Source organism: Eubalaena glacialis, chromosome X (genome assembly GCF_028564815.1).
Source record: "Eubalaena glacialis isolate mEubGla1 chromosome X, mEubGla1.1.hap2.+ XY, whole genome shotgun sequence".
NCBI lineage: Eukaryota > Metazoa > Chordata > Mammalia > Artiodactyla > Balaenidae > Eubalaena > Eubalaena glacialis.
Genome location: NC_083736.1, coordinates 109,902,029 through 109,929,187, shown reverse-complemented (window position 1 = coordinate 109,929,187; position 27,159 = coordinate 109,902,029). Strand labels below are relative to the sequence as shown.

The following is a 27,159-nucleotide window of genomic DNA, read 5'->3' as shown; positions in this document are numbered from 1 at the left end:
ATCTTCCTTGTTTTCTTCCTGTGTCTGAAGCTGAGACAAACCTTTCTGCAGGAACATTTGCCTTTGGATGATTACACCATAAAGCAAGGAATCTAATACCAGTCACATCCACATGGTAGGCGTTCTCCCCAGTTGCAGTGGGCCCCACCTCCCAAAAAAAGTGATAGGGAAGGTCTATGTTCTGGTCTATCCCAGGACAATATCCAGTTATCACTGACTTCTGTCCCAGTTGAAGATAACCTAGTCTGTGAATCAGTATTTAGTTGCCCATGTGAGGCAGCCAGTTTCACAAGCACCCCTGGATATAGAGTTCCCTAGGTATGGTGCCCCTAGGTGTATTCTGGATTGGTCTGGTTGGTGATTCTCAGGGAAGGACCTTGCCAGGCAGGTTAACAAAAATGGTTAGTTATCAGCCTGGTTGGGAGGAATCTCACCTCTAAAAACAACAAATTTTTAGAAAACATGATGAATTTATAATCATTATGGAAATTCTCCTTCATGGCTATTGTGAATTTTATCAGATACTATGTTACACTACAATGAGACTTCTAGCAGCAAGAATGGGTTTTAGTTTTAAGTGGGAGAAAAGGAAATTAATATAAGCTATTTGTCATCAGGAGAGACTACCTTTAAAAATCAAATAGCTCCCACAATGCCATTTCGAACATATGTCAAAGGCAAGGAAAGATGATCTGCTGTCTCAGGTGTCCACTTGGCTGTGTCCCAACTGAAGAAAAAGAATTCAGGTGCTACCAGGGTAACATGAAATAAAACAGAAACAGAACTGGTGGGAGTGGCCCCCTGAAGTTCTTAGGTTTCTATGTTCAGAGTAAAGATTACCCTACCCACAAAACGATCATTGATGACATCATTTATGATGCCTTTGCCCTTCAGTTGGCACTGCACAGGCACCGCTTGGTTCTTCACTACATCTGTAAAGTGCATTGCCACCAGCGGGGAGGTGTAGTTAACCTGTAGGTGGAAGAACAATGAACTCTAAGTGTGAGGAGGGGAGGGTATGTAGGGGAGGGCAATAGGATGGAAGTGATCGGATAATCAGTGCAGGAGGATGGAACAACCTCCACAAAAGGAACTGAGTAAATCCCATGATGCCAAGTCACAAATGGCTAAAGCAACTGACATGCTCTCTCTGCCCTGGGACAGTGGAGAAATGACACATTTCTCCCATAAGTCAGTGTCAGTTGTCTGATTGTCCTCTGGGGAAAACCAATTCTAGCTCAGCGTGATATGATTTTCTGGATATCAGACCATGAATCAAACCAGAACTAGTACTTATCAAGTCTCCATGCTGGAGATGAAGTTTTCACTGCCCCAAGGCTCTAAGTGGGAGAAACAGGAAAGTGATTATTTGGGCATAATTTAGTGCAATGGCAAGTGATTTGTCTGCTCCTGGCTCTGCCACTAATTAGCTATGTGACCTTGGGCAAGTCACTTCCTCTCTCTGAACCCTAATTTCTCCATCTGTAAACTGAAGGAGTTAGGCCAGACCATGTCTGAGATTCCTTCAGATTTGGAAAGGAGCGATTGGGATAGGAATTGGTAGAGGGAACTCCTAGTCTGGGCCAGCAGCTATTCACCCCTTTGCTACTACCTGCTGCTCCCTAATTCTCATAGATCCCAGCCAGCCCTTCCTTTGTCTCTGAGCCCTTTCTGACAGCAAAGACTGAAGGGAATACAGACTTACGTGAGTCAGTTTGCCATAGTAAGGGTAGTAACGGAGGTCAAAAGAAGCCGACTCTGGGTAGTAATTGATGGATCGGATGTCGTTTTCATCACCTCTCTGTAAGTAAAAGCAAGTACATATCAGGTGCCGGGTCACTCAGTGAGATGGAGCCTGAGCTAAAGGGGCCTGTGTCCCAGGTGAAATCACTGTGTGACCCACAACTGTCTCAGGAAGACCATGAAAGCAGAATGGGGCATAGCTCAGCCCAGACTTATCCCCAGAGGAGTGTTTTCAGGGAGAGACTGTGCTTTGGCTTTTCAGTGCAAAGAACACTGAATAGAAGGCCCAGACCACGGAGGCTGAAGGTTCTCAGTATGGCTCTATGCTGGCTCCTAGGGGACCCAGGCAGAAGGGCTCCAAAGGGCTTGCAGTACCCAGCGTTGCTCTGGCAAGAGGGCCTACCATGCCAGCCCCTCTCCAAAGAATCACACTGGTCCTGGTACCCAGTCTTGGACTTTGGAGCTGAGGCAGGTGTAAGTTGGAACATGCCTAGTAAATCCCACTCCACAACAACGTGCACACGGTGCGCTCATTTCTGGTTGAGGTCAGACCCGGTGCACAGGGACCTGATGCATAGGGACACAGCCTGTAGTTGGCTCACCTAAGTGCATGTCTCTGACCACATTCTCTGAGGTGCTTAGTTACAGGAGGTGGGGTCAGGAGGATAAGCAAGGGGGGAAATGATTAAATAAACAAGTCTACCCTCATCATATCATGTCAGGTAGGGGACTGCCCATTCTGCCCATGCGTTAGGCTTGCCCTAAATAGCAGAGGTCTAGAGGTTACTAGGGGACAAATAGTGCATCACTACTAGCGAATCACTCACTCGGGTCATGTGATTACTTGTATCGATATAGTATAATGGCTCTTAGTATAAACTGAGCTCTCCTTAATTTATTCTAATAATTACCTCATCATGCTTGATTTCCACAAGTGGGTGTGGATTTGACCAGTGTTGATTATTATACAATGTATAATGACTCAGTGTTTCTTTTTTTTTTTTTAAAGGACAGTTCTCAGCAAGGTTCGATGTAAGCTGAAAAATGCATGGCTTCCACTAGGGAACTATAAGCAGGACTCAATCCAATTAATTAATATGCTGGTTTAAGACTGAGTTCGTCTTTATGGTTTATTTATATATTCTTGTAAAAAGTAATGAAATTCATTTTTTTGTGAATGGTGTGTGGAATCAATTCCACCGGTTTGCAGTCACACCTCACACGTGTGTATGTTTATACATGCTCACGTATATGTGACCAGAATGAATGTCCTTCCTACCTTGTTCACCTAGCAAGCACTGCCTGACCTTTCAAAGCTCAACTGCAGTGTCACCACCTCTCATGTGGAACTAACCTTTCCCTCTTTAATGTCCCCACTGCACCTTTCATAGCACCTGTATTACTTGATGGCCCTGATTTCAGAGACAGAATCTTATTTATCTTGGCACCCCCCAACACCTAGCAAAGTACCTGGTACTTAATAAGTGATCCATAAATCCTTGCTGAATGTGAACTATTGACTGAATAAATGCTGCCTTTTGCTGCTTTCTGATCTGCCACAATCAAGACTGGAGTTTTGAGCGGCATTTCTGGTACTGAGAATGGGGTTACCCGGCTTCACACATTTGCAAGACAACTGTCCAGGACTGGGGGTGTAGTAGATGTTACCAAACAGGAGGGAGCTACTGCCAGCTTTAAGAAACAAACCCCAGCAAACCCAAGATCTTTGTAGGCTTTTTCCTACAAAGGAGCTAATTGGCACAGATGAGATAGGAGTTAACGGTCCCTTGAAGGACAGTTAATTAGCATATTAATGGAGTTCTGTTTATACTTCCCTTGTAGTCATTTGTTATTGCAACACCCAGTGCCACTGGTCATTGCTGCAAAAAGTGAAATCAGTTTTATTTATTTATTTATTTTATTTTTGTATTGCTATATATGTTATATTGTAAAATATGTCAGAGTATGGAGGCTACACACACACACACACACACACACACACACACACACACACACAAAATTGACCCCTGAAGACCTCCACCCAAGTTAAGAAACAGATCAGAGCCTGTCTTTCCACAAACACTACCTAACTTTTGTGATATCATTCCCTTGCTTTTCTTTTGTGAAATCAGTTTTAAAAGCAGGGACTAATGACTCTAATGAAAGCTGCTTGTTTAGTTCAAAGAAACAAGTAATTAGAGCTAAAAGCAAAAGTGTAAACAGAATTCCCGTTAATGACTTGGCACATTGTTGTTTCCCGCCGTGGCCCTTAGCTGAGGTTCAGTCTTTGGCTTTCACAGGTATAAATCAGCACACACACACACACACAAACACTACACACACGAATACACATGAATGGAATGCTTTCTGGAAACAGGGAGGCCCGAAGGTATAAATGGAGGTGTAGTTATGAAAAGATTAACCCTTTCCCTAACCCTTAGGCAACCATCCATGGTAAACCCCTTGGAAGGGATGACCCACCCTTTCGCATGAAACAGATGTGCTAACAGTACCTACTCAAAAAGGCACTTTACCTGAACTTTGCAGGAAACCTTCACAGGGTCTCCAGGCTCAGGACGAAAGCCAACAATCTAGCAAAAGAAAACCAGCGTTTTTTTAAAAAACAAAAACCAAAACAGATTTGACAGTAAAAATACGGCTTTTCTAAATCCCCCTTGAGTTGTCCTTTCTTTAGGCATAAACTTGATCTTTTTTGCCCTCTCAGAAATGTTACAGAAAGCAGAAAATGCAAAGTATCTTCAGAGCTGCTCAGCTCAGCTTACTTCTTATTTTATTTGTGCCTGATATTCATACAGTGGTAACTGCAGCAGGATTACCCTGAAAATGTAAAGAACGTACTGGGTCAAGAGGAGTGTGCCTGGTAAGGCTCTGCCACACCTGAGGCATGGCAGGAGAGAAGGAAAATGCATTTCTTGTGATATAAGAATTGTCCCCCATGCCACCCCCATGTCAGTCCCCTGTTCCAAACAGCTCAAGATCTCATTCCTGACAGAGCATCAAAGGTTTAGGGGTGCTGGAGAAGAATCAAAATAGAACGTGTTCAGGGAGAAAAGGAATTATTGCTTGGTAGGTTTGTCTGGTTGTTTGTATTAGTGATGCTCTTGGTAAAAATGGCCAAACTTACAGTGTATGAAGACAGAGCCCAAGAGAAATGGAGTGGCCAGAGCCCTCCTACCCAACTCATCCGCTTATCATAGCCAGAGTGACAAGGGCCAATATACCCGGTTCATCTTTAGAAGGATGCAGGGCTGTCCAGTAGAGTAGCCAAAAGTAGGGTCCTCCAGGCCAGAGCAGTTCTTCAGGAAGGAGCGCTTAAATTGGCAGGCCTTCTTGTCCTCATCCTCATCACCATCTTGGATGAAATATTGGCCCGGGGGGCAATCTACATTCATTTCCTCTTGAAGACTGTCATTATAACCTAAAGTGTGGGTGGCAAAGGGTCATGTTAGATAGGTACTACAGAGGAAGGTCATGTTTTCAGTAGTTCTCTTCCCTAGTTTCCTTTCTCCAGCTTGCTTGTGTTCCTCTGAAAGCCCACTCAGTTTGTCCTAGGGCCTGTGACCTGGCATCAGGTGCCCAAGGCCCTTCATCAGCAACATCCCTCCAAGAAGCCTTCTGGGCTGGTCCCCTCAGCCCACTTTGATTGCCTGTCCCCTTGCTTTTCATTCCCTTGAACTTCTTCGATATCTGTCTCTGGATTGTATGTTTATCGCTTTATAACTTTTCTCTATTTTTCATTATTTCTTTTCCGATACGGTGAATTGTAAACTTGGAGGGCTGCCTTTTCTACTTCTGGGAGAGGAATAGGCAACGTAGTAGATGGATTTTGGAAGAAGGATTGAATCATGTCAAGGCATGGCATATATAAGGAGGCAAAGCCCCTGGGTTAAATCTCTTTAAGTTCGGCCTAGGAAACATCTCTCTTTGAGGTCAACGAGAGGCACCGGATGCAAGACAGTGAAAAGTGTGTGCTGTGGGACGGAGGAAGGGGGAGGACGAAGAGGAGGAGATAACCAGCTCCTCATTCTTTACAGAGGGAAGCTAGCACTGCAAAATAGAAGCTTAGGTTGAAAGACAGAACACAATGACAACCATAGGGGTCTCCACTGAGAGGGTGAGGGGGTGAGATCTTGTCTACTGAGACCTGAGGCACTCAGAGTTAGTGTCCCTTTACACTGGATGGAATTTAACATGTGTCCAAGGTACATATATCAGGGAGAGAGCTGAAAAGGGCTATCTGTGAGCTGACTCTTTGGGCTACTAGATGCCAGAGAACTGGACTTTAGAAATTATTGCTTTATTTCCAGTTTGGTTCTAAATGATGGAATCCAGTTAGTCCTGTTAGATTCAGCCCCCATGCATTCATGTTCCAAGTAGCCCAGTTTTTTAGAGGAGATTGTGCACCTACGATCCACCGGCGTTAAAACTCCAAACGTATTGCTGGATCCTCATCTAAACAGATTGTGACTTGAGTTTGATATTAGAAGCAACTGGGAATTTTAAATCTATTCTAATTATGGCTAAGCCTTTATTTTTCCTTTGACAAAGCTACATTCAACTCAAGGTTTTGTTTTAATCTCTCTCTCTCTCTCTCTCTCTTTTTTAGAGTAAACTATGTTCAAATAACACTTTCTAAATAGAAGCTCTAATCATGTGCTCCTTGTTTCTCTTGAGGTAGTTCCATTAAAAATACTGTGACATGGACATGACCCTTATTGCAAAATCCCTGTCCTCATGGGAATGAAATTGATACTCTGGGATGTCTATTTCAGAGATGTGTTCCTTTTTAACAGGGCATGTTATCTACACTTAGGAACTAAAAAACCCAACGCTTTTCCTAATGTTCCCCACCTGTGTCATCAGGTCAGCATTGATATTTCTGAATCTACTACCTTCTCAGAGGAATTTCCTCAGCAGAGATTCTGGCAGTACATTTGCAATAGCTCACAAACATTTTGAAAGAAAAGAAGATATTGTGCTGGCTATGATGCCCAAAACATTTTTGGGAGCTGAAAGTGGAACTTCATGGATTCAAAAAGAACCCAGCCCCTCTAATTTTACAGGTGAGGAATCTGAAGCTCAGACTTAACCAAGATGACACTGAGCATTACCAATACAAAGCTGAGTTTCTAACTCCTGGTCATATGGCAGCAGCAAAGAATTATGAAAAGCAGAACTTCTCGAGCTTTAATGGACATACAGATCACCTGCGGATCCCCATTCAGCAGGTCTGGGTGGAGCCTGAGATTCTGCCTTTCCAACCAACTCCCAAGTGATGCTGATGCTGCTGGTCCCTGGGTCACACTTTGAGTAGCAAGGGTGTCGAGAACACAAACAAGGGTTTAAATTTAAACACTACCGCTACTGGGAGACTTTGATCACATTTCTTCTCCTTTCTGAGCCTCAGTTCCCCCAATGGGGACGATAGACTCTGCTATGCAGGGTTAAAGTTCAGTGACAACATTTACACATTTAAATAACACTTCCTATCACATAAGAGAATCCTCTTAATTCAGTGCACATTCTGTTGGCCACCCCCATCACCCCACTTCAGCCAGGCCAGGAAAACCAAACCTGGCTTTTTTCCACAAATAATAGGTGCAATAAACCCATGGGGGCTACTCTTTGATAGCTGGATAAATACAGAGACTGTGTGCTCTGTGTTTAACCTTAACCAAGCTGCTACCTCAGTTTTCGCCCTGTGTAAGGGCTTCTCAGAAAGCCATTCATTCGCCCCTGAAAATGTATCTGATGACGCTATAGAAAACACTTGCTGTCAAAATGTTGGAGTGAGTGCCACCCAGAGATTCTTCCTCTAACTCCCTTTTGGACTGCTATTTAAATGAAGACCCTTGTTCTCCTCCTTTAAGATGGATCATCTCCAAGAAATGAATTCTCTTACCTTGAGAAAACATAGGAGGCAAGAATCTTCCTGTTCTGGAGAACACTCTTCTTTTCTCACCACTACCTCCCCCTCGAATTATCTTTTATAATTGATCATTATTGAGCCATCTGGATGTGCCCGGGACATCACTAGGTGCTATAGGGTGTTCAGGAAGAGAAAACAAGCTCTCTGCCCCAATGAACTTATCATCTTACTGGCTTATATGCTTTCAGCAGAATGGGCAGTGCTAGTAAGACTGGGATTTCTGAGCCAAGTGAATTTTGAATTTTGAGTTCCCACCCATCACCTTTCCAAAGAGATTCTCACCATTCAGAGGAACTTACCCTGGAGAAAGCCATTTAGACTAATCACATAATGCTGCCAAGTGTCAGGTTCAGAAACGTTGAAGTTGAAGTTAAGGCTATGGGCGAAGGGTCTGATCATAACTCCTGGCAATGAAAACAGGTCTTGGATATATTAACCCATTCTTGGGATAATTTTTTTGTATCGATTCCCATGAAACCATTTCCCCCCAGGCAATCAAAATGAAAAGGACCATAATTTGCCAAGTACCATTTTACTTTTACTCTTAATAATTGAATCCCTAAGTCATTACCGGGAAGAGCCAAAGTTAATTGAAGCTGAACATGCTGTGCAAGCAGATTTCTGTCCAGCAAGTTCTGACAGCACAGGGTATTTGGGCACTCACCAGGAGGCTTCACCCTCTCAGTGAAGGTCGGCATGTAAGGACTGATGGTCAGAAATAGCGTGTACATGCAGAGGGTGATCACAGCGGCCAGGGAAGCATAGAAGAAGAAGTAAATGACTAAGATCAGGCCTGCAGAACAATCACAGATGAGGGTGGTCAGTGCTGGCCAACAAGCCCTGCCTCTGCATTTGAACTCATGAACCAGAACCAACCCAAACACGTGACATGGCTTTTTTAAAACTCCCCAGATTCAGTATGTCCTTGCTTATTCAGATTTCACCAATTTGAAATTGGTGAGAATTGCGTCAGAGGTCTGATTGCAGTTTACCTTTACAGCATCTCCGATGGAAGGGCTTGCTGAGCAAATGATGACCGTGAACAAGATTACAGGGGAGTGGAGTTTAAAGTACTGCAGAGGGCAAATTGCTTGGGAGTCCTCTGGGCAATGGTTGATGTCCTAAGTACAAATCATTCTTCGCTATTCATTAAAGTAGGTGCCCTAAAGAGTCCTAGCAGCTTGGTTCCAGTGATTACATGTATTTGCAAGTGATGAAAACAGCATTTCTTTTCACATAGCCTATAATTCAAACCTTTGATTCGTTTCCACTGGATGTGCCTCTAATGAAGGCAAAGTGAGGTTTCACTTTACGTATTTCAAATCTTCTTCATCTTTGGCAAAATTCTAAGCGACTCTGCTTTCCAAAAAGAACACTAACGCAGGATGGGGAAGGGAAGAGGGGCAAACTGTACTTAATCACTGACACCTGCTACCTGTGAGCTCAACCTGTGAGCTATAAGTTATAGAATCTCCTGGCACCCCCGATTCCTCGCAGGTAAAATGGGGATAAGTTCAGCACTTACCTCATATTCTGATCAATATCCCTAACAATATTTGAAATTCGGCCTTTCCTTACATCTTGTCCTGACTCTACCACTTCCTAACTGTTTAATCTTAGACATGCTATTTACCTCTCTGGGCCTCAATTTCCTCATCTGTAAAATGAGGATAATAATAGTACTTACTTCTTAACATTGAATAATGCATGTAAATAGCATAGCACAGAGCCTGGCATATACTAAGTGCTCTGTAAGTGGCAGTCTTCATCATTGTTATTATTAATCTTATTATTGCCATAGGACCAGAAGCACAGTTGTGTGAATTCTTCCTCTGTGGGCTGGATTAGCACTAGGTTTGCCCCAGGATTAGGCAGCACAGAATGAGTGAATGAGCATGAGATTGCTGCTGAGAAGCTCTTTCAAGTCCTCTTTGGGGCTCTCTCAGAAAATAATATCTAGCTCCGCTCACAGCAGTGACATGATGTCGGAGCTACAGATTTGAACTGAATCATGAACCAGAAACCGGAACAAACCACATAACTTTGCTGTACCCGAAACCAAATCCAAATATTAATTTTTAAGTTGAACCATGAACCAAATAAAATGAACCAAAAAGAAAAAAAAGAAAAAAAGGAGTAGGGAAAAGGAGAAAAAAATTCTTAGTAATCTAACTAGAAGTGAACCTTTATGTTTTATAAGATGAGCTAAAGCAGAGCTGGAATATGAACACATTGATTCAGTTGGAGTCCCTGGAGAAGAAACAGCAGCACCTCGTGTGCCTGTGATACTTGGCTGCTGCCCGCCTGCTGTCCTGATGGGATGTGCCCTGTGACTCCTCCTCCATCCCTTTACCCCCATCCCCATCCTGGGAACCGATCAACAGCTGGAGCCATCCTGGGGGACCAGAAGGCTCAGTTTCATGGATGAGAGGAAAGCAATAGAATACAGGTACATTCTCCTGGAGACATCTTCCTTCTTGCCCAGGATGTGTGGCCAGGAAGCTGTAGATGGGAGAACGGCACTAGCAAGGAGTCCCCTCAGCTTTGCCCAGGAGTCTGTGCCCTGGAGTCTGTGATAGGCTAACTGTCTCAGCTACACCACCCCCTGCCCCCGGCAAAACCAAGCACCGTACCCACCTGAACCCACTGATCCCTCCAACCCTTTCTGCTCCAAATGTCCAAGTTTTACTTGGGCTGCTCCTCTAGGTAATCCAGAGTTTTCTCCTGAATGCCCCACCCAAGCTTGGATAGACCATTATATCTTGAATAGACTAGGTACCCACGATCCCAACTCTTCAGTCCTTCCACTAAAACACCCCATCAGGTCCTGAGGCCCTATCCATCAGGGCCTTGCTCATTGCTAGAGTTCATGAAGACAGCATGATGTTCTGGCAAGAGAATGAACTCCAGTGTTCATCCAACCTGGGTTTGAATCCCAGTACTGCCACTTTATTAACTGTGTGACTTTAGATAAGTTACTTACCCTCTCTAAGCCTCAGTTTCTGCATCTGTAAAATGGGGATAATAATATTACTACCTCATACAGTTCTTGTCAGTACCCAATAAAATAACATAAAGCTCCTAAGAATAGAAGTTGCCCAGCTATCAGAGGAAAAGCCCAGAATATAATAATAGGCTGGGTGAATATGTTGGTCATTTTGATGTCCAGGCTGGGACAGTGTTAGTAAGTGCTTAAGTGGCACCTACTTCTCAAGCAGGAGGGCAGCAAGGCATGTGGCGGCCTAGGCATTAACATCACTATTTGCCCTTTGCCCAGGGGTAGCCTGGGCTTTCCTTAGACCCGCTACCCCAAGGCCTGGATATGGCCTACCGTGCAGTGTCCCCACTGCCATATCTTCCCTGGGCACTTGAACCTTCCTCCCTCATCCCCACTTGTTGGCCTATGGATTGTTCTCCGCAGGCGCAGTTGGGATCAGCTCATCTGGTTAAGTTCCAATGGCTGGCTGTTTAAGGGTTAACGTAGGGCTCCCTCTCCCAGAATCACACTTGCATTTCACAAGGCCTGTTTTTCCAGTCCTCTTTAGGCAAGGGAGAAACAGCTGTGCCCCCTTTTGGAGCCCCAGTGAGTGTCCAGCATTTGTCTGCAGCTTCCAGAACGTCGGAATGTTCCTTGAATGGTACATTTGTTCCAGTTGAGAGTTCGAGGGATGGGCAGGGGTGGGGCTGGGAACTGAAGAGGGGTGAAGGGAGGTGGGTGTTGTTCAGAGCCCCACACCTGCTTTTGCTAATTCCAGGCAGCAGGGCTGGCTGTTTCACCCTGACTGAGCTGAATTAGAAACATAAACTACAAAGGAGAGAATTCTCAGCCAAAGGGGCCTTTAGAAGGCATGACCATCGACTTTAGCAACCTAGACCCTTGGCACTGGGAGACTCTTATTTTATCCATAGAGTTATCTATTTTTTTTCTTCTGTGGGTTAGCTGAATTCAAACCAGCAGCTGCTCTTTTCCTGGGATGTTGAGAGACTATGGCGAGTGTGAATTTTACCACAAGCTAAATCTCCTGAGAAGGATCAACATTAATAGTTCAAGAGGTGAGTAGGACCCTGGGAGAGGAGTGCTGGGGAAGCTGTGAAGTAAAGGTGGTGGCAGCATGTGGTACAAAGAGGAAATGCTGGGGACCGCAATTCTGCCATTGATCAAGCAATATGGGGACTCAGCCTTAAATTGCTAGACATGATCCCTTTAACCCATTTCTCTCTATACGCCATGGGATCGATCACAAAGCACCTGCAAGCTGGGGCCAGGGGCAGCCATGGCTCTCCTTCACTGATATTACGAGGTGAAGTGACGAGGCTGTACAAACCCTTGGTCAGGTTAGCAGGGACTTGGGTCTCGTATCCTAGGAATAGTCTTCTGCATAGTACTTTGTACTTTACAATTTTAACATCTTATTGGAGCCTCAGGCTGATCCTGTGAGAGAGGTAAGGCAGATACTGTTTCCTTCATTTAGCAGGTGAGGAAACTGAGGCTCAGAGAAGATAAACGATGAGCCCAAAGTTACAGATAGAAAGTGACAGGGCTGGGGCTTCAAAGAAATCTGCACTTTTTCAACTCATTCTTACTGTCTCTCTGCACTGCAAATGCTATTGAGCCCAGTGTATTTCAGCTATACAATCAAGTTCGTTCACCCACTTGGGAGTTTGTTCTGATGAGATCTGCCCATTATTTCCCTAGGCAGTGATCCTGTTACATGAAGTGCTAGAGAACTTTGCAGACAAGCCCATCCAACGTATGGTAAAGGAGTCCTGGACACCAAGCCAAAAGCAAAGGACACCCGACTGGGGCATTGGGACAACTGGGACTTACTCCAACTCTGACCTGTTCGGGCCAGAGACATCCTTTTCTCCGGATCCCACAGGTATTCGTTCACGATCTGCCATTTCCGCCACCAGGCACTGCCTGTTTCCTGAGCCTGACTCTCTTCCTCCTCCTTTTCCTCTTCTTCTTTCTCCTCCTCTTCTTCCTCCTCCTCCTCCTCCTCCAAATCAGGTACCACCATCACCCGAGCCTCTTCTTCTGCTTCTTCCTCTTCATCTGCTAAGTAGTTCTGGTTCACTTCATCCTGATCATCCTGAAACAGTGACAAAACACAGTCCCCTTTTTGGAGAAGAAAATTTCCAATGGCACATCCCACCAGCCAAAAGAAATGCAAAACGACTCAATATTTGGAGATGCTTCAGATGTCCACTTACCCATAAACATACCTGTTGTTACAAGAGGCAGATTTCTTTCTCTCTGTTCTTTTGCAGGAAATATCCTTTCTATGACCCATTTTGACCCAATATTCTTTCCATAGAGGTGCAAGTTTTATTCTCGGCTTCAGGCATTTGGGCTCTTCCCCTAGGACTGCTCATGTCATTACTCTGTCCTGGGGCCTTGGCTTCCCGCTTAACTTTGTCTGGCCTGTCAGGGCAGAGCTGAGCTCAACACTGGAGGATGGAGTAGTTTTAGACACTTGTGTCCGTGATGGCAAATTCTCAGTCCAAGCCAGCTTTGTCCTAACACTCTGTACACTTTCAGCTGCTCAACCTCACCATCCTAAGTTGTGGCTAAAAATAGCCTGGGACAGACATCAGGAGGAGAGGCCAGCTGCTGTACCCCTCCTCAAAACTTAGACTGCCTTCCCAACAGAAACAAGAGATGGGGGCGTTACTTGCTGCTTCTCTGACTGTTGCCCACAATGGAACCTCCTCCTGCCTTAAGCAGGTTGGACAGACCACCTGAGGGCTGGCACAGCAACTGATACTTCCTTCATCTTCCCCCCACCAACCCCATACCCTAGGCAGAAATCTGGGCACGTGGTAAATGCTCAGCACATATTTGTTGATTGACTGATTGCAGCCATTACTTGAGATCTGAAACTGTAATCTTCTCCGAGTGGTTCTAAGAAAATTAAACAAACAAACAAACAAAAAACAACAACAACAAAAAAGAAAAACCCAGACTTCACCAAATGGTATTTCCAATGCCTCCCAGCCACGGGCTGGAGGGTTGGATCTTTGCTCTTTGTGGGTCTGAGGCCACCGTCCCTTCTCTCCGCTGTCCAAATCTGAAGAGTGGCGGGGCCTGTGCACCTGTTGGGGTTGGATGTGTCAAATGATAGAGGCCAGGGGCTCTGTGCTGCCCCCTCCCTGCCTGATTCCTCAAAGGCCATTTAGAGGACACTCAGCTAAAAGGGCTGCCATGGCCGGGGGGGAGGGTCAGAAAACTGGATTGTTCAGAATCAGTAAAAGTGATACAGCGTGACAAGGCTATACTCTCAGCATTCAGTCTGCCCGGCGCTATCTAGCTCTTGATTATAAGCACTCTTGAATTGCTCTCTAGTTTGTTCAAATGTACAGCTTTATGTCACGTGCCATATCAGCGCTGACAGGGACCTTGAAGATTCACTTCTCCATGTGAGGCCCAGAGAGGGGACAGGATCTAGCCAAAATCAGTCAGCAAGGTCATGATAGAGCTGACAGTCTCAGAACCATGCTTCCTGATACCCTGGACAATGATGCTTCTCACACCGAGCACAAGTGCCTAGAGGCGGTTTCGCAGAGGTGGTTTATGTGTTAGAGTCTGTGTTCCCCAGAGACTGGAGGTGCTTATAATCAGAGATTTCTAACTGACAAGGACGCACAGAGTAAGGCTTAGGAAAATAAACCTGAATGGATTAATAAATGTTCTTAAATCTCTTTCCCTTGTGTGTGAACATATGTACCCATTTGACCTCCAGAATGACATTCTGAGCACCCGGGGGCAGGGTCCATATTTTCTAACTCCTTGATGGCTCTCCACAGCGTGGAGCCCGCAGCTAGGTAACCATCGGGTACTGAACAAACGTCAGTGATAACTGCCTGACTGAAAACTCCTGAACCAGAGCTCTGGGGGAATGCTCTCACAGAGCTTGCTGCTCTAGCCTCAGCACTCATTTGGACTGTAGTGGGTAGTCATCATGGCCACCAGAGAATCTAACGCAACTGAGAATCTCAGAGAATTTGAAGTGTAACATTTCAACGTGGAGACATTTATATTCCCTTTAGATTTTCTGGAAAACGTCCTCTTCTCTCCTTGTTGCCTCTTTGCCTGCCCTCCACCGAGGAGGCAGCTGGCTTTGGCCTCAGCCTGATCTTATTTGTAGATATGAGCTCTCACGATAATCCCATTAAAGATGGCTTGTCATTAAAGCTTTACCCTCCCGGGAAGAATTAACCTTCTCAGAGCTAATTTCCCCACGGCTCTCACACTGCCTGAGCTTCAGGAACCGCAAATACCTTTTCCCCTCTCCCCTGCTTCCAGGTATAGGAGAACCTCACGTTGTACAAGAGAGGCACTTTTGTGCAACTAACTATTTAACGGAATCCAGTAGGGAATCCTTTGGTAACGAGAGGGTCTGTTTTTGTCAGTTTCCTAAAGTGGCACTGCCCTCATGTGACAGTGTGTGTGAGTGTGCTGGGGCCGTCGTGTTGCCCTAAAAGGAAAGAGTCTGAAGGGCAGAAGGTGGCTCCATTTTGAGCACTCTAAATATATAAACATATAAACAAATATATAAACAAACAGCATGACCCGAAAGATAAATTCGTGCCCTGCATTAACACCCTGTAAACATTCGAACAGTTGGTTAATTGTCAGAGACATTAGCACCCGATTATTCACTGCATCAAATAATTTCTTTTTAAATTTGATCAAGTAGCCCCTATAAAGAGCAAGATCCCCTGATGCATTTAAAATCCAAACCAGTTGACAAATAATTGAAATTATACACAACACTTTAGCAGCATTATAGCGAAAAGATGCCAAGTAAGGAATAGTTATGTATGCCCTACAGACTGTGACTGCTCTGAGACCTGGAAGGGACTTTGGGGATGTCAAAAGAGAGATTCTACAAACTGTGGCTGGAAAGTTACGAGAAGGCCTCCGCAGGTTGATACGGGGTTGGAAGAATTCGTGTCTTCCTCTGCTGGCTGTTGACAGTCTCCACTTAGCTCCCTGGTTATATAAGTGGACATTCCCCAAGAAAAATGGATTAAGCTTTGTTTCTTCCTGGGGCCCAGATCACAACCCTCTCTGGGGGAGATTTCAGAATATACCTCCCCGCAAAAAAAACTACTGCATGCGGCATATATTCATGATTTCTAGCAAAGTAAACGCAAAGAAGCTTTGGGTTCAGAAAAATTTCTAATGCACCCTGGAGATAAATGGTGACATTGAAGGTGGGGTGCGTGAGTGTTGGGCAGGGCGGGGTGGCAGGCAGGGAGGCAGTGGGCTAGGGAGTGGCATGCCGCAAATATGATGGAAAGAGCACAACATTAGAAGTCAGGAAACTTACATTCTCACTTTGGCTCTTCCAGTAACTTGCAAGTCACTCCTGTGCTCTGAGCCCCAGCAGCCTCCTTTACATAATGAGGGGTTCTGGAGAGATGATGTCTAGGACTGCTCCCAACTTCTATCTAGGATTCCATGCTTTTAGCCATCGTTTGGAATTTCTGCTTTAGAAAAGAGCAGCTGGGTTCCTAAGAAGCTACCACCCAAAGCGACTGAGACAGCTGGGTAGGCAGCGCCTTTCATTTCCTCTTCCCCTTCCCTTCTTTCTTGGCTAAATTTCTTGCTATCGGAATGAAACCTCTATTCCCAGACTCCAAAAGGTCTGTTCAAATTCTAGACTCCCACGAAAAAATTTTAGAAGCCCCCTTATTCTCTGGCATCTTCCCCTTCCCTTATGTTTGTTGCACAGGAAGAGGGGCTTCCTCTTTCAATCCAGCAATTTAGGGTGCAGTGGGGTACTGGGAGTCACTGCTCGAGCTTGAAACAATGGGCTTCCTTAAACTTCACTGTTCCTGCCCATCTTAAGGAGAAACAGCCCTAAGCCACGACCTATACAACCCCCAACCCACCCCACTAAGAAGGGACAGCAAAATATTCTGCTCCCTGGGACTCACAAGTCTGTAGCGATAACCGTAAGGAAAGGCCGGAGCCCTTCTGGACCGGAGCTGCCTTCTCATGGCTGTTCAGTGGGCAAAGACGCGGCAGAGGCAGGCAAGTGGCTGAGAGCTCTGGAGCTTCTGCTGGTACAGGAGACACTGGTTGCTGGGGATACTTGGCGCCTAGTAAAAGTGAACCCTCCTGGCATGAGCCCTTCCCCAAAATAATCTAACATGCCCCGCTCTCATTGGTTGGCCCCTTCCCTGAATCAAAGGAAAGCCCTTATGGAAAAGCAAGCTCATCATTACAGGGAGGGGGAGATATTCTGGGTCACGAGGATGAGCGACTCACCCCCCCGAACTTCATGTCTCTTCCCACTCCCTGCTCTTCTCTAGCGCCTGAGCTACTATGGGCCCAATGGAAATCTTAAGTTGTGTTCTTCTCAACTGAGAGTTGGATATCAGTGTGTGCAGAGGGTGGGGCATGGGTGAGAGTTGGGGGTGAGGGGAGTTGGCCAAGAATAACTTTCTTTTTTCATAAGGCTGATCTCATGCAAAAGGATCTAGGGTGTCAGGAAAGATTCCCTTTGCTCTCCCCACCTCCCCACACACACGCACCAAGCCACCTACGATATTCCTTATTTGTGTCAATCCACCAGCCCCTTAAAGGTGGATTATGCGTTCTGATTTTAGAGGCCAGGCTCCTGCTTTGCCCCTCCCTGCCCAAAGAGGATCTTGGACATAAGAAGCCTTTTTCTAGCGTACATGTCAGCATGACCCCATCAGCACTACCCCTCACACACACACCCCTTGGAATCCTGGCCAAATTTCTGTAGTGGTTGAGATCTATATTTATCCCTTAGCATCAGGGCAGGGAGCAAGCCAGAACTTTGCAGTGTCAGTTTCCCAGACATATATAACTCCTGAAGCCAATGTGGGATCCAACAAAAGAAAAATTAGTAAAAACAGCCAAGAACATTGTATAGCATTTTTGGTTTGTTTGGTTCACCCCCACTGGAGCCTGGGTGGCTAAAAGGCCTAGGAGGAATATGAGATCCTTCACAAATCCCCTCCCCCCCTTTACACCCAGGTGACTGAGAATGTTGCAGGTACTGAGATTCTGGGCACATTCATAACCAAGAAAGCCCGCCCAACCTCTTAGATAGACAGATTTATTCATAATGCCAAGCCTAGGCTCTTCTGATGAAGACAGCTTCAATAGTGGTTAATTTAAAATACAGACTTCATTTATTAGAACGTTATTACTCAGGATTCTTTCTTCCAGAGTCTCCCCCGATACCCTCATTTGAAGAGAAAGAGAACACTGACAAAGAAAAGAGAAACTCATTCCTCTTTTTGGATTTTAATAAAAGCAAAATATATTCCAGGGGATAACCTGGTCTCAGTAGACATTGAGCTTTATCTTTACACTTTCTCCACTCGAGATTTTTGTGTGATTCCTGATGTTAAGTATATGAGAAACCTGAAGCCCTTGGGAGCCTCAAAAACCAAACAGAGGATAGGTAAATTGGTCTTGTCTTACTAAGGCAGAAAAGACAGTACAGTCATGTTAGCAAGATTTAAAAAACTAGGAGTAGGGCGTAGCATTATTCACAATAGCCAAGATATGGATACGTGTCCTGTCAACAGATGAATGGACGAGGAAGGTGTGGTATATATGCATACAACGGAATATTATTCAGCCATGAGAAAGAAGGAAATCCTGCCATTAATGACAACATAGATGGACCTTGAGGGCATTGTGCTAAGTGAAATAAGTCAGACGGAGAAAGACAAATACTGTATGATCTCATTTATATGCGGAATCTAAAAAAGCCAAATTCATAGAAATAGAGAGTAGAATGGTGGTTACCAGAGGCTGGGGGGTGGTGGGGGAATTGGGGAGATGTTGGTCAAAGAGTACAAACTTCTAAACTTCTAGTTATGAAATGAATAAGCTCTAGGGAACTAATGTATGGCATGGTAATTGTGGTTAATAATACTGTACTACATACTTGACAGTTGCTTTTTGTTTTTTCCTTTCTTCTCTTCCTAGTCTTCCTTCTCTTCCTCTTTTCTTTCTATTCTTCTTTCTTTTAACCGTGTATTTTTTTTAACATCTTTATTGGAGTATAATTGCTTTACAATGGTGTGTTAGTTGCTAAGAGAGTAGATCTTAAGTGTTTTCACCATAAAAAATAAATGGCAATTATGTGACATGCTAGAGGTGTTAGCTAGCACTATGGTGGTAATCATTTTGTAATATATATGTGTATCATATATATTGCACATATATACACATATATATGTGTATAAAATCACATTGTACACCTTAAACTTACGTAATGTTGTATGTCATTTATATCTCAATAAAGCTGGGAGAAAAAACTAAGAGTGGGAGACAAAAGAGGATTTGGAGCAATGTGAACTCAGGTAACAAAATGTTCCATTCTCCAGAATCTCTCATCCCCTAGCATTCTGGGTAATTTGGGGTTTGCCATATCCTTAATATATTTGCAGTGTATTTTGACTATAGCCCAGGCTGCCTTCTGGAATGCCAGCTGTTGGGTCGGGTAAAATAACAAAATCCCATAGGATCTCAAAGACAGAAATCTGTATGAGCTCACACTCAAAAGACTAAAGGAGAAACCATTCCTGCCAACTTTGGAAAAAAGCAGTCTGCTTAACAGTGTAGCAGACTGGAGCCAGAAGTGGCCAATGGGGCTGCAAATGAAGCAGTGGCTACAGAGGCAAGAGAGGAGGGAGAAAGGAGAGGCTTTGAACTTGATAGCAAGTTCAAAGGCAAATGATTCAAGTCCCTAAAACTATATGGCCAGTCCTTGTGCACAGATGTTAGCAGCTGCTTCTATAAGCCCCTTTTCCTGGTTGCCTGCCTCAGGAAAACCACATGGTGGCTGATGGGGAACAGAAACAGTCTTATGGACTGGGTTCTCCTGTTCCCAAAGGAAGGAAGAGAAGGTAGCACTTTTGAGAGATTCTTTGCTTCTGAGAGGGGCTAGTTTAAGGCATCTATTCCTGTGGGCTATTTACACAATCGTGTGTGTGTGTGTGTGTGTGTGTGTGTGTGTGAGGGGGAGTGTCCCAGAGCCATCAAAGAGCGGTTATGTACTTTCCCTGCCTAGGGATTGGCTAAGTCTTCAGGGAGTCTCTAGGAGGTCATGTGCAGTGGAGCTTAAGAGTTGTTTGCCGTTGGAGTCACCCAAGCATTGCTGAGTGCTCCCTAGAACCCCAGTCCCTTCCAGCAGTAGTGACCTTGAGGACTCTGAAGTCACGGGTGAGGAAACTGCAGGCTGGCCTAGGACCTGAGGCTGCCCATGAATGCTGCCCAGCATAGGGCGTCATCTTCAAAATTTGTGGAGGAGGGGAAACTCATTTGGGACCGCAAAGATCAGGGAAGGCTTCCCAGAATAGGCGGGGTTTGGGCTGGACCTTGAAGGGCAATCCTTCAAGCTGGAACAGCTACTGCTCGACTTTGATGATGCCAGTATGGTCCCCAGTGCCCAAAGTTCCCCTCGTGAACAGCTAGCCTCTGAGTAGTGGCCAGCAAGCGTGGCCAGCAGGCTCACTGGCTAAGGCCAGAGGGTTTCTTTGACCTGAATGGTCCAGATAATGGCCCCAGATCCTTATTTCGCTGAGTTCCAGGAAGAACCCTTAGCACATCACATTCCTGAGCAGAGTTCCGTCTGTCGAGTACAGTTGTACAGTGAGCGATGCTTTCATTTCGAGGGACTGAAGGCTCTAAGTTGGTGACTATATAAGCTTAGACCCCCTAGGGGAACAATGAAGGCTTGGGAAATAGTGAGGTCCTTGTGGAGTTTCAAGCCTATTTCCAGTGGCTAAAAGGCACTAATGAGTATAATGCAGGCAAGAGACGTTGGTTCAAACAAACAACTAATTGGAATTAAGAGAAGAAGTGTGCAGAGGCCCCTAATGAATGGATATGCTAATTGGTCTTCTTTGCTAGCCCCTTGGGCTTTGGCTGTGACATAGACTAGCCTATTAGATGCCTGCTCTGTAATAGCTGCTGAATGCTGGGGCCCTTTATTGCCATGGTAACATTGATGTCGAGAGTCTAGCTGAGCCCCGGATCTCTTAATTTACTACTCAGGCGGCTACAATTCTTTGGGTTTTATTATTCTTCATGCCCCGGGTGCCAGAGTGGCAGTGAATCATGCTTATTCATCCTCTGCACCACCCACGGTGTCTTTGAATAAGTCAGGGTGTCTCTTACTGTGTGTGTGATGAGCAGATTATTAAGTTCGAGCCTGTTTCTGCCTTAGCTAGACTAGCGCCTCTCAGAAACCCAACGCACCTCTCTAACCACTTGCTTACCTGACGCATCAGATGGCTTTTGGCAAGCGGAGTGATGGCACTGCAGTGGGCTGGCAGAGGCCCAGCCTCCCAGGAGTTTTGTGCTTGCTTGGTGGGCAGGGAGAAGCAGAGCAATATAGGTGGGACAGCACCCACCAGGAGAATGAACCTTGGAGACACATGCCATCCAAAGGGAGCAGTCAGAAGGGGAGAAGAGTCGCTGCAGAGAAGGTCCTGGCTGGGAACTGTGGTGCTGGAAGTTTCAGTCTCTCTAGGGTCAGGGGGAAGGGCCTGGGTAGAAAAGGCGATCCCTCGTTCTTCGTGACTCCAGAGGAAGGGAGCAGCCCCCAAAAGCTAGAAGTTACTAGGAGGATGGATTTCACTTTATTTTCTCAAAGACCCTTGTTTAAAAAAAAAAAAAATGGCTGGTCACAGAGACCAGCTGCCTCTGAAACTTAGTAAGTAACCTGTCACATGAGCTGCCCAAACTTTGGTCTCTCAGTATAGAGATGTTCTAAGATGTTCTAAGCGTGCACAGCCAGGGGGTGAAGAGTAGGATGGAGGGTTTGCTAGATGACCTCTTAGGACTCTTCCAATTTTGAAATCTTTTGTGTCTATATATGATGTTGTTTAATTTATCAGGACATATGCTAAACTTGAGTGATACTTTATATGCACATGTGCTTGCTTTAACAGCGCAAATGCTAAAATTGGGATGATACTCTATATGTGTTTGTCTGTGTCTATCTCCAGCCATAGATGAAACCTTGCAACAGGTGCAGAGGTATTTTCCTGACACCCCTGTTGCTAAGAAATGGGCAACCTGAAACTAAAGATAAATCGGTCAATAACCCCCCAAATTACAAATGACTCTTGCTAGCAGGAGAGAGTCTTGGTTTTTGTGGGGTTTTTTTTTTTCCATTTCACTGCAGCATTTGACTGGGCATCCTCATGGGAGAACTGGCAGACTAGAGAAAACTGTGGGCTACACAAATTCAGAGCACCTTTACAAGGTTTTTCTTTCTGTTTATTGGGAATGGAGGGTGTAGGGTGAGAGGAAGAGGTTTTCTTGAGCTAACTAGAATCTAAGAGGTAGCATTTTCCCCTGTGACAGGCTGGACAGAGAGCTGTAAACATAAAGACAGTCAATCAAGTGTGCAAAGCACAGAAAGGGGCTGTTAGGCAACACCGGTCTTTTCCACCAAAGCCTGCAAGCCTGTTTATTATCAAGCAGCAGCATTTCCCCACACAAAGGACAATGATATTAATCCAACCTGAACCCACTCTGGATTCAGCAAGCACCATTCAGAAATCACAGTGGCTCTCAGCTGCCTCTTAAATCAAAATCAAAATCATAAGCAAGAGCTTAAGGTCTCTCCATCAACATCCCTGCTTGGTTACTCACTTGCTGTAAGACCACAGGAATGCCAATTGATTTCTCTATTAAACCATCTCTCCACCTTTAAAGATAATAAGTCCAGTGTCCCTGCTTCCTCACTCTCAGGAATGCTGTGGGCCTAGAACTCTTCAGAAGAAAATGGCAAGAGAATTCTGAAGTTGGGTGGAATTATTGCTCATTAGGGAGTATATAGCTTAGTGTTTAAAGCATGGGCTTTATAAGTGGTACTGGATTTGAATCCAGTTCCCACTCTTAATAGCTGTGTAACCTTAGAGAAGTTACTTCACTTCTCTGAGCCTCAGTTTTCCCATCTGTAAAATCATCAGATTGGCATAGGATCAAATGATGTAATTTATGTACAGTGCTTGACTTAGTTCACTCAATTATTATTATTATTATTATTATTATTATTATTATTATTGATAATAATACAAACCAAACAAACAAAACTACCTTGTCCGTTTCAAGGGCGCTTCCTCACAAGGCCAATGACCAGAGTAGGGGAGAAAGCTCCCTCGGGTTGTAGGCAATGCCCCCATCTGGCCTACTAATGTCTCTCATGCTAGGGATTTGGGGCCAGGCAAGAGGGAGAGGGTATTTGGAGGTGGAGTGAGAGGTGAAATGTGAAGGCAGACATGCTAAGCCTGAGGTATTTTGGAGGCAGATAAGGCCTTGGAGGACCCTCATTCACATCACACCATGTAAAACAGCAGTTCAAACTTCAGTGCACTCAAGAATCACCATAAGAGCTTGTTAAATGTGCTCATTCCCGATTACTCTGCAGATTACTTATTAATTTCAAAGGGAAAATGTACCTTTGCAATGAAGAGTTCTAGAAGACACCACCTTACATAAGTGATCAAATTTAGCATCACCAATAACAGGGCAATTGCATGTGAACCTCCTGATGTGACACAATGGGAAGTAAACAACATTACTTCTGTAGTATTCTTGCTAAAGATGTTTAATATGAATCTAATCGTAAGGAAACAATCAGACGAATCCAGACTGTAAACAAGACAAAGGACCTGGACTCTTCAAAAATATCAGTATCATTAAGAAAAAAAGCCAAAGGTACTGTTCTAGAATCTAGATTAAAAGAGACTAAAAAGAAAAGACAATCAAATGAAATCCATGATTCTTGACTGAATCCTGTATCAACACAAACAGCTAGGATGTTTTGGAGATAATTTGAGAAATTTTGATATGGACTCAATATTGAATAATGTTATTCTATCAATGTTACATGTCTTGGATGTGAGATGGTGTTATTATTATGCAAGAGAATGAGAGAATGCTTTTGTTTGTAGGAAATACATGCTGAAGTATTTAGGTGCAAAGTGGCATGATACCTGCAAGTTAATTTCAAATGTTGTAGCCAAACACATACATGTTTTTATTACATGTGTGTATGTGTGTATGGAGAGAGAGCATATGTGCAAATCTAAAATGTTAATTTCCAGGTGAAGGATATGCTGTTATTTATCATAGTTTACTTTTAGATTTTTCCAAATAAAAAGTTGGGAGCAAAACATTAATTCTTTCCTACAGCTCCATCCCACATGTGCCTTCTCATAGCCTCAACACTCCCTTGCACCCCGGTTCTTAGATGCCTAATATCCCCTACTGCATAGCATCAGGAGATAGTTGGAGTTAAGGAGACATGAAATCAGGGAAAGCTCCATGAAGGCAGCTACACCTGAGCTTGGCCTCCAGGGTTGGGGCAGGATTTTGCTAAACAGAGATAGCAGGAGAAGAACTAGAAGAAAGAGGCAACAACTCAAATGAAGCTTGAAGAATATAGAACAGAGGTCCTCAACTTTAGTGGACACAGAGTCATGTGGGGAGCTTGTTACCTATGCAGATTCTCTGATCCCGACTCCAGAATTCTGATTCTGTAAGCCTGAAGTTGGGCCCAGAAATCTGAAGGTTTAAAGCACGAAGATGACTCTCCTGCAGGGGTTTGAGGACCATGATTTGGGAAACACTGGCATGGGCAGCTGCCTATTCCACATACACACAGAACTGGCCCTGTCTCTTGTGTTCACCTATGAATCTCTCATAGGTGAATTGTCACTAAGGCTGATGTAAACCTTCAGGGGAAGTCCTCTGTACTAGACCTGTTAGTCACGGTGTCTGCCATGTCCAATACTCTGCTCACTGCCTCCTGGTCAGGAAAGCAAATCCAGCTAGTTGTGGCATAGGGGTGACCTTGACTGTACCAGGAATGGGCCGCAAGATTTGGTGACAGATAAGGTAGCCAGGCACAAAGAGTTCTGTCCAACAGGATTGATGGTATCAAGCTAAGGCAATCAGACCAGCAACCTGTGGAACTGTTCATATAGACTACGAAGAGAATTTTCTAGTCCCTGGCAAGAGGAGAATAGAGCAGACTTACAGAGGGAAGCAGGGACATTATACAAGAGGAAGGGAACATGATGCTGAGGACTAGAGCTGCTTTGGAATCTAGTAGTCTTCCAGGCTATGTGTATCGTCATCATAATCTTTCTTTTCTTGAGGTATCCTAAATAGACCTCTGTTATCTATGATAAAAGGATTAAATTAATGTACCTTCTATGAGGTTCCCAGTTCTTAGAGAACTGCTAATGCCCACACTGAAAAAGAAAGTGACTCTGGGGCATGTTGCTGCTCACCTGAGGAGCTGGCAGGACAGAAATAAGCTAATTGTTTCCTTGTCTCTTGCCTCTTCAAACAGACATACAGCTCAAGAAAAGAAACCCCGAGCCTACTTTCTCGAGACCCTCCTTATTTCATACATGCCTGCATCCCAAATGCCTCCCTTTCCTATCCCCAGTCCTCCTTGCTTGGTTCACCATGGTGGAAACTCCAAGTTATGTAGCCCTTTTCTGAACTGTTTGCTTCCCATCAACTCTGGCTCCAACCCAAGCGGAGCCCAGCTTGGTAAATCCATGCCTAGAAGTCAAGAAGTGAAACAATCATCCTCTGTTCAGACAAGAGCAACAGCTGCTAGAGGGGGTCAGGAAGGGGAGAGCCGAAGGCTGTGGGGAGGTTAATTCTACTGCTCGAAACTGCCAGTGGGCCATTCGGCCAGGAGAACTGGTTATCTGGCTGGACTCTCAGACCCAAAGGCACCAACACATTGTAGATTTTGGATGCAGGGTGGTGAAAGAAAAATTCATGGTCCAGTCAGACTTTAGGACTCCCAGTCCTCAGCTCTTCGCAGTACATCAGTCCTTACACCACCCTTCCCCGCTGCCTTTGTGGAAGGAAGCATGATGTGGCTAGGCATTGACGTTGTCCTGCCCTTTGCCTCCGGAGATTCTGTCTTATGGCAGGATGACCAGAAGCTGTCAAAAGGAAGATTCCTCACCCTACTCCTCTACCACCTGAAAACTAGGACACTAGCCTCTGAACTCACTAAATAGACAAGGTATAGAGAGGAATTCTAGCCCCAGATCTGCTATGAATGTACAGTATAATGTTGGACTAGTTAGTCACTTAAACTCTTTGGACCTGTTTCCTCAAAGGGCTGTTGTGAGGATAGCATGCAATCACTCTGGTGCAAATGCTAGACAAATCACCAGGCCTTCTGGTAGAGCAGTCCTCTGGGGACATGATAAGGGGGAATGGCCTCACTCCTCCACAGCCTCCTGTTTCCCCTCTCCCCAACGCTATAGCGGCAGCTGTAGCTCCAGCTTTAGTGAACAGAGAGAATGATTGCCTGACATCCCAACATTGTTGAAGCTAAAAAGAGTTTGTAGATAATAAGAGCAAAAGACCTATATGAACAAAAGGGGTATTTGGGACTCCTGAGATTAGAAATGTCTACTGAAACCACTTTATACAATTAAGTTGGGGGTTAGAAATATGTGGAAAATGTGATCTTGGGATCCCACCATTGTATACCCCCTGAACTACTACCTAGGTGGGCCAACAAGGATATAGAAGGCCCAGTGCTTTTTGATGTAGAGCTTGGCAAGTAACCCCCAAAGAGCTAAAACTAGCCAGTTATTTATGAAGTATCTAAGGTGCTCCAGTTGTTGTGTCCTCTGGGAACTTTTGTTCATCAGGATGAATATGCCTGACAAAAGCCTGACTATTATAAGAACCATAACCCTGGGCAAATAGCGTGATTAAGCAGATAGGATGATAGATTAAAGACTTCCATTAACCTAGGAGACAGAGGGAAAGACAATTATAATCAGATACTTTAAACCTCTTCTCTGCTTAATGGAACACCCAAATCATCCAACCTGAAAAGTAAAGTCAGGTCTAGTGACACATAGGTATCAGAGAAGGGCAGGGAGGAATGACATCATACGATGCAGCAACTACTCCTGTGTACGGCTCAGGAAGCAACAGCATCCTGGGAAGAGAGTGTGGGTTCTGGAGCCAAACAGATATGGGTACAGTTCCCATTTCTGACACTTCACCTGTGTAACCATCAAGACTTGTGATGGTTCTGAGATTTTATCTTACTTGCAAGCTAACAAGTTAGCCTGCCACATTTTTTTCATGGATGCTGGCAGAAGACATGAGACTCCTGGGTCAGCAACAGTAGTAGCCAGCGTATAAGCTTTTTCTTGTGTCAGTTCCCCTTGCCCCCAAGTCTCATAGGAGCTACTCAGAAAGGGCCGGGTGACACCTGCACATGCAGTGGGTTGCGTTACAGGAGAGCAACACTGAGCGTAATGAGTCTGAATCTTTTATGATGGGCAGTAAGTTTGCCTTTCCATTGCTCCACAGGGAGACACTGTCTTCCAAAGCTGTTCACTATACAGATATCCTGGAAAACATAGTCCAGAACCGTGTCAGTCAGTGTCTC

General features: G+C 44.8%; 1 protein-coding gene across 2 annotated transcripts; it reads right to left on the bottom strand.

Annotated features, from left to right (window-relative positions):
- Nucleotides 1–810: 810 nt before the first annotated feature.
- Nucleotides 811–16,702, bottom strand: ATP1B4 (ATPase Na+/K+ transporting family member beta 4). 2 transcript variants are annotated; one of them, XM_061178809.1, is made up of 8 exons: nt 16,640–16,702; nt 12,522–12,786; nt 8,358–8,486; nt 7,993–8,097; nt 4,986–5,182; nt 4,278–4,334; nt 1,706–1,801; nt 811–972 (listed from the first exon to the last, which is right to left on the bottom strand). In XM_061178809.1, the coding sequence occupies exons 1-8, from the start codon at nt 16,700–16,702 to the stop codon at nt 811–813; spliced, it is 1,074 nt and encodes a 357-aa protein (XP_061034792.1). The 2 variants fall into 2 exon arrangements, with proteins under 2 accessions (XP_061034792.1, XP_061034793.1); XM_061178810.1 differs by having other exon boundaries at nt 12,534–12,786.
- Nucleotides 16,703–27,159: the final 10,457 nt, after the last annotated feature.